Source organism: Equus asinus, chromosome X (genome assembly GCF_041296235.1).
Source record: "Equus asinus isolate D_3611 breed Donkey chromosome X, EquAss-T2T_v2, whole genome shotgun sequence".
Classification (NCBI taxonomy): Eukaryota; Metazoa; Chordata; class Mammalia; order Perissodactyla; family Equidae; genus Equus; species Equus asinus.
The window spans coordinates 68,990,783-69,005,745 of record NC_091820.1 but is presented as its reverse complement, the minus strand read 5'-3'; the positions used below and the strand labels follow the sequence as shown (position 1 = coordinate 69,005,745).

General features: G+C 39.2%; 1 protein-coding gene across 8 annotated transcripts in view; it reads right to left on the bottom strand.

Moving 5' to 3' along the window:
• Window positions 1-5,902, bottom strand: part of DACH2 (dachshund family transcription factor 2) — a 472,014-nt gene extending 466,112 nt beyond the window's left edge. For all 8 annotated transcript variants that reach the window (XM_070502515.1, XM_070502518.1, XM_070502517.1 and 5 more), the window contains exon 1: window positions 5,182-5,902. In XM_070502515.1, coding sequence (XP_070358616.1) covers window positions 5,182-5,696 — 515 coding nt within the window. In that variant the 5' untranslated portion in view covers window positions 5,697-5,902. The remainder of the gene's footprint in view (window positions 1-5,181) is intronic.
• Between the last annotated feature and the right edge of the window lie 9,061 nt (window positions 5,903-14,963).

The window sequence follows — 14,963 nt, the reverse complement described above, 5'->3', positions numbered from 1 at the left end:
AAATGTACCAGATAAAGTGCCACTAGAGTTCCAGATTGCCAACTGAAACATAATATATTGTGATTAGGGTTTCTCACAATTATATTTGCCTGCTAGAAGCACTTTTAAAACACCTAGGGATTTCATTAAGACAAAATAAGGTTACTTAAGAAAGCATCAAATAATTCAAACTTGATATTTTCTACAAGTATTAGGGATTTCCTGTGTGAAACCATATAAAACATTAATGTCTGAAGACCATCACTTCCTAATTCTTTATTGGCATTCATGTACTACACATTGAGGGTAATATCATACATAAATAAATATCCAAAGATATTCTCCATCATATTATGTGTCATTTCTTTAATGTAATATCCATCACCTAACAAATGAATGCTTGGGGCAAAATGAAGTCCAGCTAAAGTATTTAGATATATACAAAAATTGGTTATGCAGAGGTGTACATTTAAAACGAATGTACACATGGAAGAGCTGTGCACTGGCATATGACTAGATTGCTTTAATTATGATCTTGATGACATTCTTCTAAAAAAAGACAGAGCACTGTCGACTTTGTGACTGCTTTTAATAGACAATATCACTATCCCCTGATTATCCTATGAAATAAAATGTCTGCATTTGCTGCCCAGATTAATTTCTAAAACCTTTTTATGGCTTCTGAAAATGTAAGTTATACAAAATATTAGCCCAGGAAAAAGATGCAAGTTCTTCAAAAATTTGATTTTGCTTAACTTTACTATGAACGAAAACATCAATTTTCAAAGTAAATTATGTTGTTCTGTGTGGATTAGGGACTACATTCATCAAGTGTGAATACAAAGCCAAAATCACTGAGTGCTGACAATAACTACATGTCTAGTATTTGAAAGTAGTTCTAAATTATTGTAAACGTCATCATAATTCACATAAAGTTATTCTAACTTGGAAGCCCATTTATGTTTTGTTCACGTAGTCAAAATAACAATAAACCACAATTGGACATTTTAATTTTTAATTTAAAAACTGAATTTTTATTCACTTGAATATATGTTGAATCGTGTCTCCAAATGCACTAACACGTTTTCTTAATCATACTTCTTGTTTCTTCAAGCATCCATTTGACTACATGTAAATAACTGAGTAACATTTAATCAGTTGGTCCTCAAATGAAATTAAATGTCGATCATGAAGTCTGACAATGTTACTTTTATAGAGATAGGTAGATAAAAACAGACAACACTAAAATGTGTTGGCTAATTTTTCACATTCACTGAAGACAAATTTTTAATTTAATATTTTACTGCTACATTAAACTTCGAAGAATTTAGTAAGGAAAATCCTTACTAAAGAGTGAGATTTTTAGCCATTTGCTTCCTGAATCTGCCTGCTCTCTCTGATATTAAAAACTCCAGGTTCTCTTGCACAAAATTTTTTTTAAAAACCTGCAAAAACAAACATCTAAAACAAGATGTTAACTTTTCCCATTTCGTTTGGATCTTTTTATCATCATTTTCTTAATAATCTTCAAAACAATCTCACTACAATTAATTTCTGAAGTTAAAGGGCATCAAAGTGAAAATATCGTATAGCCCTTTGGAATTGCAGTGATGTGAAGCTTACCTTACTTAATAGAGCAATGAATAGTCAAGAGTTTTAGTCTCACTATTCTTCAGTAGCTGAGGCAGGTCTTATTTTCCAACTTCTTTTCTGGGAAGACAACTTTGAATATTTTGGTATACTAGCTAATAAGAAAATAGTTGATAAAGGCACTGATAGAGTTCTTCTAGTGACTTTCAGTACTGTCAAAGAAACAATCATGTATGTATTTTACTCATTCATTCTTCTTCAGGGCACAAAATGTGCCCTGAGCCGAATCAAAATGCCACTTAGGGGTAATACGCTACGGTGCTTGAAAATGGCCAATTTGAAAACAGTCCATTTTGTGTGTTCTGGAATAGTATAGGAAGCATTCCAAATTAAAATACCCTAATTCAGGACTTGTACTCTTCCCCAGTTATCTGACAGAGAGGGGAAGAAATGCTTATTAAGTAAAAAAAGAAAACTGTCAATGACACCGTTACAAATAAGCCTTCCATTCAACAACACATTGTGGAAATTGATCTATCAGAAGATGAAGATGAATCTCTTTTTTTAAATAAGAATAGTATGTAAGAGTTTCCACTCACCGAACACATACTTTTTCCTTGCGGTTTCCCCCCCGCTTTAAACTAGAAGTGCTAAGAAGTCATGAGTCCTGAATGACAATCTTCTTTAGCCAAGTCTCCATTGGTACATTGCTTATCTTCTCTGGGCATCTCTATAAGCTCTTCTGATCCATGTTTCACTCCCTCTCCTGGCATCATTCTGCTCATATCCCACCATCTCTTTTCTCTAACCGGCTTCATGTCTCATCTACCTTATTTTGTCTCTCTTGGGCCTCATTCCTATTTACATCCCTCACCTTTCTAATCACTACATAGAAAAGTCATAGAAATAATGTTGATCTAAATACTAATTTGACAATTTTCTTAAATCATTCAGATGTTGGGAATGATTTAAGGTATACATATCTGTAAATAATGTTACCTAAAGTCATAAAGCATCCATTATAAGCAGTATCATATTTTTTATTTTTTAACAACATGAGTACGAGGTCATTTTGCATCAATAAAATTTGGTAACGTTATTTTACCATTAATTAGATTTTTCCTAGAATTGTGGGGGTTTTTTTTGCTACCTAAAAATTGCAATATAGATGTGTTTCTAGTAGTTTTCCTCATCTTCGTTCATGGATTGCATTCATAGAACATATTTCATAAATTTTTACAATTATATATTACAAAACTTGTAACACAATGATAGAAAATGATTGTAATAAATTAAATACCCATAAAGAAAAAAATGCAATTGGAGGCACATGCATTATATCTCATATATATTTCTTCTTACATTTTTGATATTTTTCTATCACTTTTATACATGCACATACACAAAAGCAATTTAAGCCCAAAAAGAGTTAGCATTGTAAATGCTATGATATGGAGTAAATAAAACTTAACTAAATTAAAATAATAATCTAAAAATACATTACATAACAGCATCCAAAACTAGTATAAGAACACCTGCCTCTGGATACAGAGTAATTTATCATTTTCCCCTTCAGTGAATAGCTTTAATAAAAATTAATTAAAGAAAAGTTTCTATTTACAGAGGAAAGTATCAAAATCACATTAAAATACAAATCTATTTATTTTTTAAATGAAAGTCATAGATTTTGCTCAAGGATGTGTAAATTAATTATTAAGGAAGGGAGAATTTCCTACGTGAAATAATTGTTCCACTTTAAGAATGGGTGTTTGTAAGAGAGAGAAGTGGGAAGGGAAAGAGGAGGAGAGAAGAGGGGGAGGGGGAAAGAGAGAGAAGATAGGTTTCCATGTCTGCAATTGTTTAACTGTGAATCTTTTCCAACGGCAACAAATGAACTAGACAGCCCTCATCCGAAGTCCCCAGTAACCCTCTGAGTTTGTGTATTAATAAAGTGCTTTGTGGTCTAAATAAAATTTCCTTTCCACTCTTACAACCTATAATTGCTTGTTTTATTAAGGGAGCAGTTATCCTTTGTGTTTTGAGGCTATCTATCGTCCTTAAAAAAAATTTGATCTAATAAACCAGGTTTGTAAGTCCCAGCTATGAATCAGGTAGGAACTCTCATATGAACAGGTTTCTGTTAAATTGCTAAAACACAGGGGAACACTGCTGAGAAGAAAAAAAGAAAAACAAAAGGTTCCCTTGTAAGTTCTGCAGCATTATGTGAGTGTAGCAGTTAGCAACAGTTTGTATACAAGTTGTCAGTATACTTCAACTATACATAGTAATTCGGATTTTACAACAAATGTGACAACTGAGTTAGTTTTGGTTCATAAACCCAGAGGTCTTACGATTTAAAGTTGCATTGTGATAAAGTCTACCTCTGCAGAAGTTTTCTGCAAAATGATCAACAGCAGCGCTCTTTTACAGGAAAACCCTTTGCTCCTTTTAACCTGGTGATGGTGATTTCTTGGTTTGTATGCTAATCACATCTGCCAAATGTGTACTTTCCTAGCAGATATTACCAGAGTGGAGATGGAATAAACACTAAGAAAACTAATTCACAGGTCTTTAAAAAGTCAAATAATCTTGAATATAGTTTCCTTTCCTTTCTTTTTTTAACTCAGAAACATTGAATACAATTTGCTTATGGACATTTGTTCTCTAATGTACTTCTAAGCTGTGATATGAAGGAGATACACTTACAACCAGAGAAGCTGGCCATCATCATTTAAGGAAATCCTCTCTCTGAGGGAATGGGATCCTTCCAACTGTTCGCCTGGGGGGAAGAGCTGAAAGCATCCTCTCTAGAAAACCTGCCAACTTCTACTCCAACCCCCAACCGGCCCCAGCCCCAGCGTTTCATGCCCCACATTGCCCTCTGCAGATGACCCAAAAGGGACGATCCCAGGAAAGTGACATCTGTCGTCGTTCTTTTTTTACAAAAGCATCCATCGACTTTCCTGTATCGTGTACGGGGGAGCTTTGCATAGCAGGCATGAGCACACGTCCTCACACGCTCTCACACGCTCTGTCTCTCTCTCACGCACAAACACCACCACCACCACCACCACCACACACCCCACGCACTCTCACAACAAACACACAGGATGGGGAACGAATCACCCTCTGGGATGGATTCTAGACTTCCGACCCTCTGCATCCCCCAAATGCTGTGTTCTGGATTGCTAGCTTAGGAGCCCAGTTTACAGCTCAGCCAGCCCTCTCCTCCAGAAAGCCCTTGGTGTCCGTGTTCAGGAGAAAACCTATCCGACCCGTACGGCCACAAAAGAGCAGGAAAGAAAACCAAATAGAGAAATTAACAAATAACCACAAGCAGCCAAAAAGCCATGCAAGATATGGGCGAAAGGCTGGAAAGTTTCAGTAGAGGACCGCAAACTTTCTTAGACCTAAGCCCTGCCACCGAGCGCGGACTAGAAGGGACCGGCAATTCATGAGTCCTTCTAGTCCTCCTTCCCCACCGACTTAGAGCGTGAAGAGTGGAGGCAAGCTAGTTAGGACTCACTCTCTACAGACAAAGTTGGATGAGGGTGACGAGACATGCAGAAGGGGGCAAAGGGGGAAGAGCAAGCCAAGAAACGAGTATCTCACCTGGCGTTGGTGCAATCGGTGAACAAAGTTTCGAAGTCTTTCCTGGTGATGAGTTTGCAGCGGTTCACCCCGGGCTGGATGGCCCCCAGCCCGCGGAGAATCCGGACCTGCTCGACAGTACACACCACAGGGGATATGTCCAGTCTCTTCAGCTTGGTGTACACCGTGTGCAACCCTCCCACCAGGTGCTTGAGGAAGAGATCAAAGACTTGCGGCAGGCAGATCAGTTCCTGGCCGTCCATCAGGAATGAAGCCACCTTCACCCCATGCATGTCGACCATCCTGCACTCGTTGGTGTTAGTGTTGCCGCTGCCTCCGCTGCCACTACCGACCCCGCCACCCACGGCGCTGGCGCTGTGGTTATTGGCCATGAAACTGTTGATCATATTGGGGGTGAGACGAGGAGGCTCTCCAGGAGTTGAGTACAGGGGTTCGGCCCGAAATAAGCCCCCCGGGACGCCGGCGCCACTGGAAGTTGCAGAGATCACCGGAGGTGCTGAGACAGCCATGGTCATTCAGTCTCAAATCGTAGGTCCTCGGGCCCTCGCTTTCTCGCCCTGTCTCCTCTAGGTCCCCAGGCACTCCCTCCCTCACTCTCTCGCGCTCTCTCTGGCGCGCTCTCGCTGGCTCTGAACTGTTCGCAAGTCTACAGGAGCCGGGCTCACGCTCGGGCTCACGCTCACGCTCACCCACCTCCCAGCAAACAGTGAGCAGCCCCGACCCGCCGCGGCCCGAGACCCCACCCTCACCACACCCCCTCCCGAGACTGGCAGCGCCCCCCAGCCAATGGGCCCCACCCCCTCGGCTCCCGAGCGCACCGAATGGCTGCCGCCCGTGAGGAGGTGGAGACTCCCTAGCCCGCCTCCCGACTACCTGAGGCGGTTCAGGGCTTGCCGGTGAGTAAGGATGGAGCCCGAGAAGGGGGCGGTGTGGTGCCTCCGCTTCTTGCCTAGCCCTCTGAAGAGAGAATGTCCACATACCCCGCAGAGCTCTCAAAGTGGCCTAGCCTACGAACCCCTCCCCTCTGCGTTCCACGAGTGTCGAGGTGGGAACACAAAGCAGGACTCTAGTACGTGCCTACCCCCAACCCAGCGCCACCCGGGTTCAATCGAGGAAAGGAAGGTGGCAGCTCCAATTCTATTTGCACATTGCTCCCAAACTCTACTGGGGCTAAGAGATGGCTTCGCCCAGCTTCCAGGAGAAAGATTCCAGAGAGTTCAGAAGTAAACAGCTCAGCCCTTCTCCAGCCCACCTAGCGCGCTCGGCGTAAGTTCTCCCATATCCAGCGCACAGAGGAACCAGCGTCCAAGATCGCACTCAAATCAGAGCTGCAGGTTGCTAACCCGCTCCTACGCACTGACATTCAGCAGGCGCTGGGAGCCTGTGAACACTTGGTTTGTGGGTGGTGGACAGACGTCTCATTTTACAGCACTTCCGCCACTGTCCTGGAACAGACTTGGCTTTCGGCGTTCTCATCCCTTAGTTTCGGGATTGCCCGGCCCCATCCCTGGCTAAAATTGATAGGAAAATTTCCTTTATGACTCAAGACAGTCATTACAGAATATGAGAGAAGAACGAGGGTTTGCGCTCTTTAACATTGCACTTTCTTCCCTCGTCTATGGACTTGGATGGTCCAGTGATTAGAGTTCCACGTCCTGAACTGTAGCTCAAGATTCCTCGTCCCCCACTTTGTCAAGTGCCCCTAAACGTACTACAAGAGCTAATAAGCAAAGTGTCTTCTAAGGTACATTCCACGGAAAAGGCATGGTCTTTTCCACAGGGCATGTCGGGGTTAGATCACTGTAGCAAAGTTGTTTTAAGACTCCTTGTGGAGCTTTTGATTCTCTGAAATCAAGATATTTCCTTTCCTGTGCTCCTCTCCTCCAGAGGCTATTATTCAGAAAGTGAAATCCATTCTTCATTTCCTTACAAAATGTTACCAATGATAGCTAAGGCAACTTCTCAATATCCTTCCAGAATGTAAATAATTTTAGAAACGTTCTGAATTTTATTCAGCTCTCCTTGTATTTAGCAGTATCAAAAAGCAGGAGTGGGTGGGCTTTTTTTTGCTCCCTTAATAAGACCTAAATGTCCTCTTGGATTTTTCTGCCACTCTCTTAAATATATTATCTCCTTTTGTCATTTCATCAACCAAGTAGTAAGAACTACGGTTTGAGCTGCTTCATACTGTTGCAATTTTTAATTGTATGGAGTCAAAATGCTAACTTGTGGTCATGGTTGCTTTTGGAATACAATGATAAGTGACTCTAACGTAATAGATTGGAATGCATGCAGCCACAAAACACTTTTAAAACACATAAAATCGTTTTTGCTAGTTTGATACTGTTTTGGAAAGAAAATAAGGAGCAAAAAAAGAAGAGAGAGCAGAGGCAGAAAAAGCTTCAACAAAAAGTAGAGGTTTTCAAGAAAGAGTAGAAAAACACTGACAGAAATGTTTGTATTTACCAGTTTTTTTAAAGCTAAATCCCAAATTGTGTTCAACAGGTGTTTTGACATAAATGACTATTAAGCTTTGTATTGAAATAACTTACCTCTGATAACTTCTCGTGAAGGAAGTTTCTGGGTGAAATAAGCCGGACTTTAAAGGAAAGGCTTTTGATTTTTTTGGCAACTCCTTTAATTATGTTAAAAATCCTAAGGCCAAGCTGCTCCCTGTGTATTGCTGCATTTATATTATCAAGTCCTTTGCTTTGGAGTTTTTAGCACTAGGACATTACACAGAAATTTGATGTTTCAAATTTAAGAAATTCTGAAATATAAAAAGGAAAAGTAGAGCATTCAGGCTGCAATCATTATTTGTGATATTGTAAAAGAAATGTACTACGACAACTTTAGAAAATGCTTGAACTAGATATGTCATATGTTTAAGGTGATCTATCAGATATGTGGTAATATTTTAATTATTACCAGAGATTAAAGTTCAAATTCTAGTAGAAATACTGGAGACTAAAATTCGCCGTTGATCACTGAAGGGTTAAAGTCCTTTGGAAGCTTTCAATACACAAAAATCCCTGCTCTTCATTATCTGAATTCCCTCCCACTTACAGCCTTCTAGAAAACAAACTAGGTAATTTTCTTAAAGGATACTTGTAATTTAAAGATTTAGTCATTTAGATCTAAGAGGGCAGGTGTTGTCTCCTTGGCTTTTCCTGATGTTTTGATAATTTCTGTTACTGCTATTTCTACTCATTATTATCTATGCTTTGAGATTGAGACAATGGGATTCTACATGCAGAGTTTGTTTTCATCCCTTTCTGATTTTAATGTCTTCCATAAGCCAAACATATTTCTAAATAAGGCTGGGTTTCTACAAGGCCAAAGGCAGCCTTGCACATGAACACCCTGTAAGTTGGAATTGCATGAAGCAATATAAAATCATAAAGGCTGCAGGAAACAGGGTACCCTTGGGAGAGGACTCTCCATGGAGAGAGGCATTGCGCTAAAACTAAGAAAATACTCAAGGTTTGTGAATTATTTCCATACAAGAGCAAAGCACTCCAGCAAATAAGAACAAAATTAGTACAAACAGGTAGCATATCTCATAAGAGCAAGAAGTTCTAGATGCCACTATTCCAGTGGAATGATTTGGAGCCTAAGTGTAGCTTCTCGTACACTGAAATGCTGTAATCTTCCAGGATTTAATTAGCAATTTATATTTTCTCCTAATTCATACTCAGTTTGGAGGGTGTGGGTGCTCATTTGTGACTTTAGGCAAAATATTCCACTTTGACATTATCTGTGAAATGCAGGTAATATTTTAATTAAGAATAAATAAATATATTGGCAATCTTATGCAGGATTACAAAACGTCCAGAACTATCTGAAGGGCCTGGTTTTCAGAATGGGCATTCAAACAAAACCCAAGGTAATAAATGGCATTGTTTGAAACCCTCAGCCAACTGAGGTTGCAACCTCTAATATGGCCTCTACTCAGAACCTCTCAGGAGCCCTCTAAGGTTCATTTTTAGGCAAACAGTAAAAGGAAATCGATTGAGCAAGGCAATAAATGTGAAATGAAAGCATTCATATAACCGAGAATTTAACTGGCTAAAGCCTATAGGTATATCCAACTCAATGGAATCTATGTTTTTCTAGAAAACTAGCTAAAAATGACCTTCTGTAACAAATTTTTTTTTCATTCAGTTCAATGTTAGATTGAAGATGAGTTTCAAGGGAGGCAAAGATGGAGAAGGGAGACCACTGGAGCAAGAGGAAAACTAATCAAAGCCCAAGGAATAAAAGTTAAAATCAGATGCTTAAAGGAAAAATGAACATTTACTAACAAATATAAAAAAGAAACTGTCAAAGCACTTCATAAAGTATAAGTACTTGCCAACTTTTAACATATCCTACCACAAACTGCACTGTTGTAGGGGAGAAGGAGATGTGTCAACTTGAAATTCCATCTATGTCTCTCAGTGCATTGTTCCCTTTTAAATCTTAGGCTTTTAACTGTTCAAATTCAACCCATTCTAACCAGCAGGACTCCCAGTGCTACTTAGTATCCTTTTAATTATTTGTTGACTCCCTATTGAATTCCCTGCAGCAGCCACTCCAACCCTTTTCTACTGTTTGCAGGTCACTCTCCTTCTTACTCACATCAGCTAGGGCCGGATTCTTCGCTCTGATTTTACCACAAAGTTATTCAACAAGAGTTCCCTCACCCTCCCTTTCCTCCTCCTAAAAAGCTTTATCCATATTCTCTCCTATCTTCTCCTACTTCCCTCATCCCTCAGAATAAAGTCTTCTCCACTCCCTTCATTGATGCTCTTGACCCCTCTCACCTCCTCCAAGTCACTAAGCTAGCAATTTTATTTCCACCACTTTCTTTGTCATCTCCAATCTCTCCCTCTCTACTCGCTCTTTCCCCTTTTATTATTGAAAGTGTTCAAGGCTGTGAATCCTTAAGACAGATGAATAAAAAGTTTCCTTAACCCTAACCAGTGGTTCTCAGAGTGTAGTCCCTGATCACCAGCATCAGCATTACCTGAGTACTACTTGATAGAAATGCAAATTGTTTGGTCCTCCAAGAGACCTACTGACCTACTCTGGGAGTGAGGCCCAGCAATCTACATTTTAACAAGCCCTAGTGATTCTGATGTGGGTGAAAATTTGAGACCCACTTGCCCTGGAATTACCATCCTTTCACACTTTTTGAAAATCTACAATTGTTTCTCTTCTTCCTTACCAAACTTTTGTGCCTTAATCTTTTGCAATGTGATTTCTGCTCACTACTTGGCTGAAACTACTTTAAAAGAGGTAGTCATTCATCTCCAGAATGCCAAATCCAAAGTCGTTTTCAAATCCTCATCCTTTGATATTCTGCAGCTTTTTACACTACTGGCATCATTCTGGAACACCTATACCTTGGCTTTCATGACTCTCCAGCAATCTGTTTCTCCTCTTTTCTACACTCCTTTTCATGTCCTCCCTCTTGACTCTGAAATGTTAAAATTCTTAATGTCTATACTCTTGTGGCAGTTTCATCAACTTTCTACAGCTTCAACAACCACCACTTTACAGATTACCCTAAATATTATTTTTGGCTTTCTTAAAACTCTCCTGGAGAATTAGGCATTTCCACTTGGATATCTCGTGGTCACCTCAAACTCAGCATGCCCAAAACTGACTATCATCTTAGTCCCTTCAAATCTGTTCTGTTTTTCATTTCTAGTATTTCTTAATGCTTTCTCCATGCAGTTAATCACATGAAAGAGAAACGTGGAAGACCCCTTTGATTTCTCTGTGTCCATTATACCCACATCCAGTCAGTCACTACGTTTTGTGAATTCTCTCTCAGCAATCTCTCTCCTTTCCATTCTCAACGTTGCCACCTTACTTTTGTCCCTTATTTGTTATTTGTACCATTACAACAACAACCGCTTAATCTCTCTACTTTCAAGTACTTCCTCCTCCAACCTAGCTGCATATCAGGTTATTTTCTTCTAAAGTTTCACTTTTCTATTTAAAAATCTTCAGTACTACTCCTCTGGCTACCAGACAAATTCTAAACTCTTTAGAGTGACATTTAACTCCTTTGATTTACTTTTCATCCTTTCCTCCAATACTCAGACATGTTGCCTATGCACTGGTAAATGGGTGTTACTTTCCACTACCCTCAAACGTCTTCTGTCTTCCCACCATGGCGCTAATGCTTATATCGTTCTTTCCATAAGAGTATGTTACTGCGCACCTCCTCATCTCCACCTATCCAAATCCTAACCATCCTTTAAGACTATACTCCAATTCACCCCCACAAAGACCTCCCTCATTCTCTTTTTCCCATCCAGAAATAGACTCTCCCTCTTCTAAACTGTCATAGCACGTCGTGCCTCTCTTAACACAGTTAATACATGCTGCTTTGTATTACAGTTTTTTGTATCTTACAGTCTTAGGTCCTCTCCTAGAATAAGGTTCAGTCAGGTCAGGGATCACATGTATCTTAATCAATAGGCTATTTCAAGTGCCAACCATGGTGCCTGGCCCATTGTAGGTGCCCATGCATGTTTATTAAATGAATGAATATGTGATCGTCATCTCTAAGCTGTTAAGCTATATAAATGTTCATTACTACCAATTCCAAAGAGAGTCTAAGAGGTTGGTGTGTGTTAAATATTTGTATTTTGTTAAAAGAATGATTATTTTCCTTATTAGTAGTTTCTGGATCTTTTTGGTGGTGGCTTCCTTCTCAGATTACTTAAGACATTTCAATTTTTATTTATCTAAGCATTAATTTACTAATAAAAGCTTCTTTTAAGTGTGATAAATTTATATTGTGTTATGTTTGCTTCTATGAACCCTAAGGAATTTATTTGTTATATTTTTGTAATGAATATATTACAAAAATTGCAACAAAACATTTAAATCTCTGTTTGAAACCTTATTAATTTTTTTATTTGACGTGTTTTGTTTTATGTAAAGGTACTTACCTGAGAAAGTATTTCCCTGAGAGAACTATTTCAAATCATTGCTGGGAAATGTTAAAACTACACAGAGCTAATGTGTAAACTTACTATTGTGTGCATAACAACAGCTCTGACTTGAGAAAAAAGAGAGACTGCACCCCTTTTCATCTTGGGTAGGAGAGAAGTATATTTTCCTCTGACATGGGGAAAATATAAACATGAGGGTGTTTATAACACCAGCAGCATCAGAACACTAGGCAATCATTGCCTTGTGTTGTTATTTTTCTTCTGCAAGAGATGAGTAAAGAAAGTATTGAAAACATAGTTAAGGCCTTCCCTGGATTTTGCTGGAACAATCCGGACAAAAATGACTGAACCATTTTTGGCTGAATTCATTTAGATAAGCAGCTGTAGGCACTTCGCCACCAGTCTGAAAGTTGACAGTCAACTCCCAGTAACACACACACACACACACACACACACACCATCTAAGGGTTGGGTGAGTTGTATAAAAATGTAAAATATTCATGATAAAGTTACTGTATTGCTATTTATACAACTAACGTTTATTGAAAGCTTACTTTGTGAAGGCATTATCTTATTTAATCTTCATGATAGCTCTGCAGAATAGATTCTATTATTATCCTCATTTCTCAGGTGAGGAAACCCAGGCTTAAAATGATTAACTTGTCCAAGGTCACACCGATATGCAGTGGCTGAGCTGGAAAAAAAGTTCAGATATGATTCTAGAAATCAAAATCTTAACGATTCCACTATTCTTAGACTTTCATTTCTTAAAAAAATATTGCTCTACCCTAAATTTAAAATCTTTTCAAAGTTCAGATGTTTTAAATATAAAGTCGCATCTTTACTAAACAAGATAAGAAAAATGTTTTAAGAAGTATGGAAAGGGTTGTAGCATTAGAAAAGATACCCCATCTGAATCTTAGACAAAGCTTTTATCTCAGATTTTAAGCCATTCTCTATGTGGTGGCACAAACCACAAATTGCAGATTTAAGGTTTTTTTGAAATGTTAATAAAAGTACTTTCAAAGTTTATATTTGAAATCCCTAAGTTCTGAGGTGAGAGAAAATGGCACAGAAATATATCTGCACATTCCAAACTAGTTAGAAACTTTCGACAAGTCCAAAACTTGCCTTATTCAACCAGTAAAGAGGAATACTTATGAAAATGAACACAAACCAAGACATCCCGTTGCAGTAGGAGGAGTATTTGTGCTTGTTGTTATGTTACAGTTCACTGCTTTATTCATTGATTGCTGCCTAATTAGGACTCCACAGTGCAGTAATCCATCCACAACCATAAGATCCCTTCAGGCCAAATCCTAGTTATTCCTCTCTGAGAAAGCTTAGTCTAGCAGTGTGGGGAAAAGAGCATAATCTGCAGCCAGGCTGCCTAGATCCACATTCTGGCTCCACAATTTAGGAAGCTGGGTGATCTTGGACAAACTACGTAAACTTGCTCTAGCTTAGTTCCCTGATCTGTAAAATCAGAATAATAACAATAGTGCTTCCTCATAGAGTTTTGTGAGATTGCAAGAGTTAATGTAGACAATGTACCTAAAGTGCTTATGTATGTATAATGCCTGTCATAGAGTAAAGTCTATTCCTGTTAACTATTATCATTTATCTTCGAACATTGTTTTCAAAATTTCAGTTTCAGTATATACAAATTGTGACTCCCTCAACTGGGAATTATTAGGTGGGGAAGGAGGCATGCTGACAAGCGGTAATAGAAAAGGGAAATGAGTAGGAGACAAAGTCGAAGTACACATTTCTGCAATGCCAGCTGGGGGAGACACAAGAAGCAGATGGAAAGCACCCCAGGCCTTAGAACTGTGTTCAGGGATCTGAGGAAGGAGGGAATTGAGATATAGGCAAGAGGATCTGACAGCGTGTTTTGTGGGAAGAACAGCTGAAACATACAAACTCAGCTGAATGGTGTCACTTTTAAAAGATTCCCATAAAGACTTTTTTCATCTCGAACTTCCAAGGGTCTATGCTTCTCTGGGATCTGCAGCTTGAGAAAACAACACTGAGTCATAACACCTGAAAGGCCTTGAGCATTTGAACGGTGGATTAGCCACAGAGGAGCACTGTTACCATCTACTAATGTGCATACAACTAGCATTAAAGTGAAACAAGGTGATAAGTGTCTCCTTGAAACCGCAAGAGGAGAGGGGAGACAAAAGGAAATGCTGAGCAGTTTCTTATGAGCAAAGTATGACAAATGAACACTAATTGCCCAGTCCTCAGTATTGGTCATTTATAATGTGAAAAAAAGCCCTTGTAAGTCTATCTCTTAATGTGCCAGTCATCATCTTAGTTTAGTGCATTTAAAATCTACAGTATTTATAAGGGCTTTCAGTTACACTCATGGGGTTAATCCCTCTAAATCTGGATGCCTAAAGGGGTAAGTTCCTCAAACAACTTTTCCTAATAAGATTTCGAGGAACCTTTCCCTCACAGTTGGAGAAGGACCCACCCGTTACACTTCTTGCCTACTTTAACTGCTTATCAGTGATTTCTAGTGATGTCAGAAGAGATGTCGGTACCATTACATATGCATTCAGGGTAAAGTACACATGCTCAATTTTAGGTTATGGTAAAGAACTTAAATAATATATCCTCCAGGACCGCATATCAAAAAGGGGATCTACCTATATCCTTCATCTTTTTGTTGACTGGGCCTCATCTCATCCACTTATCTTTCACCTACTTAGTTTACTCGGGTCCTATGCATGAAAATAAACAAGAAGCCTTAGCTGGTGCTCTACTCCTCAATGCTGTCTGGACTCCACAATTGGGCTGATTTCACAGTCATAATAGAAATAT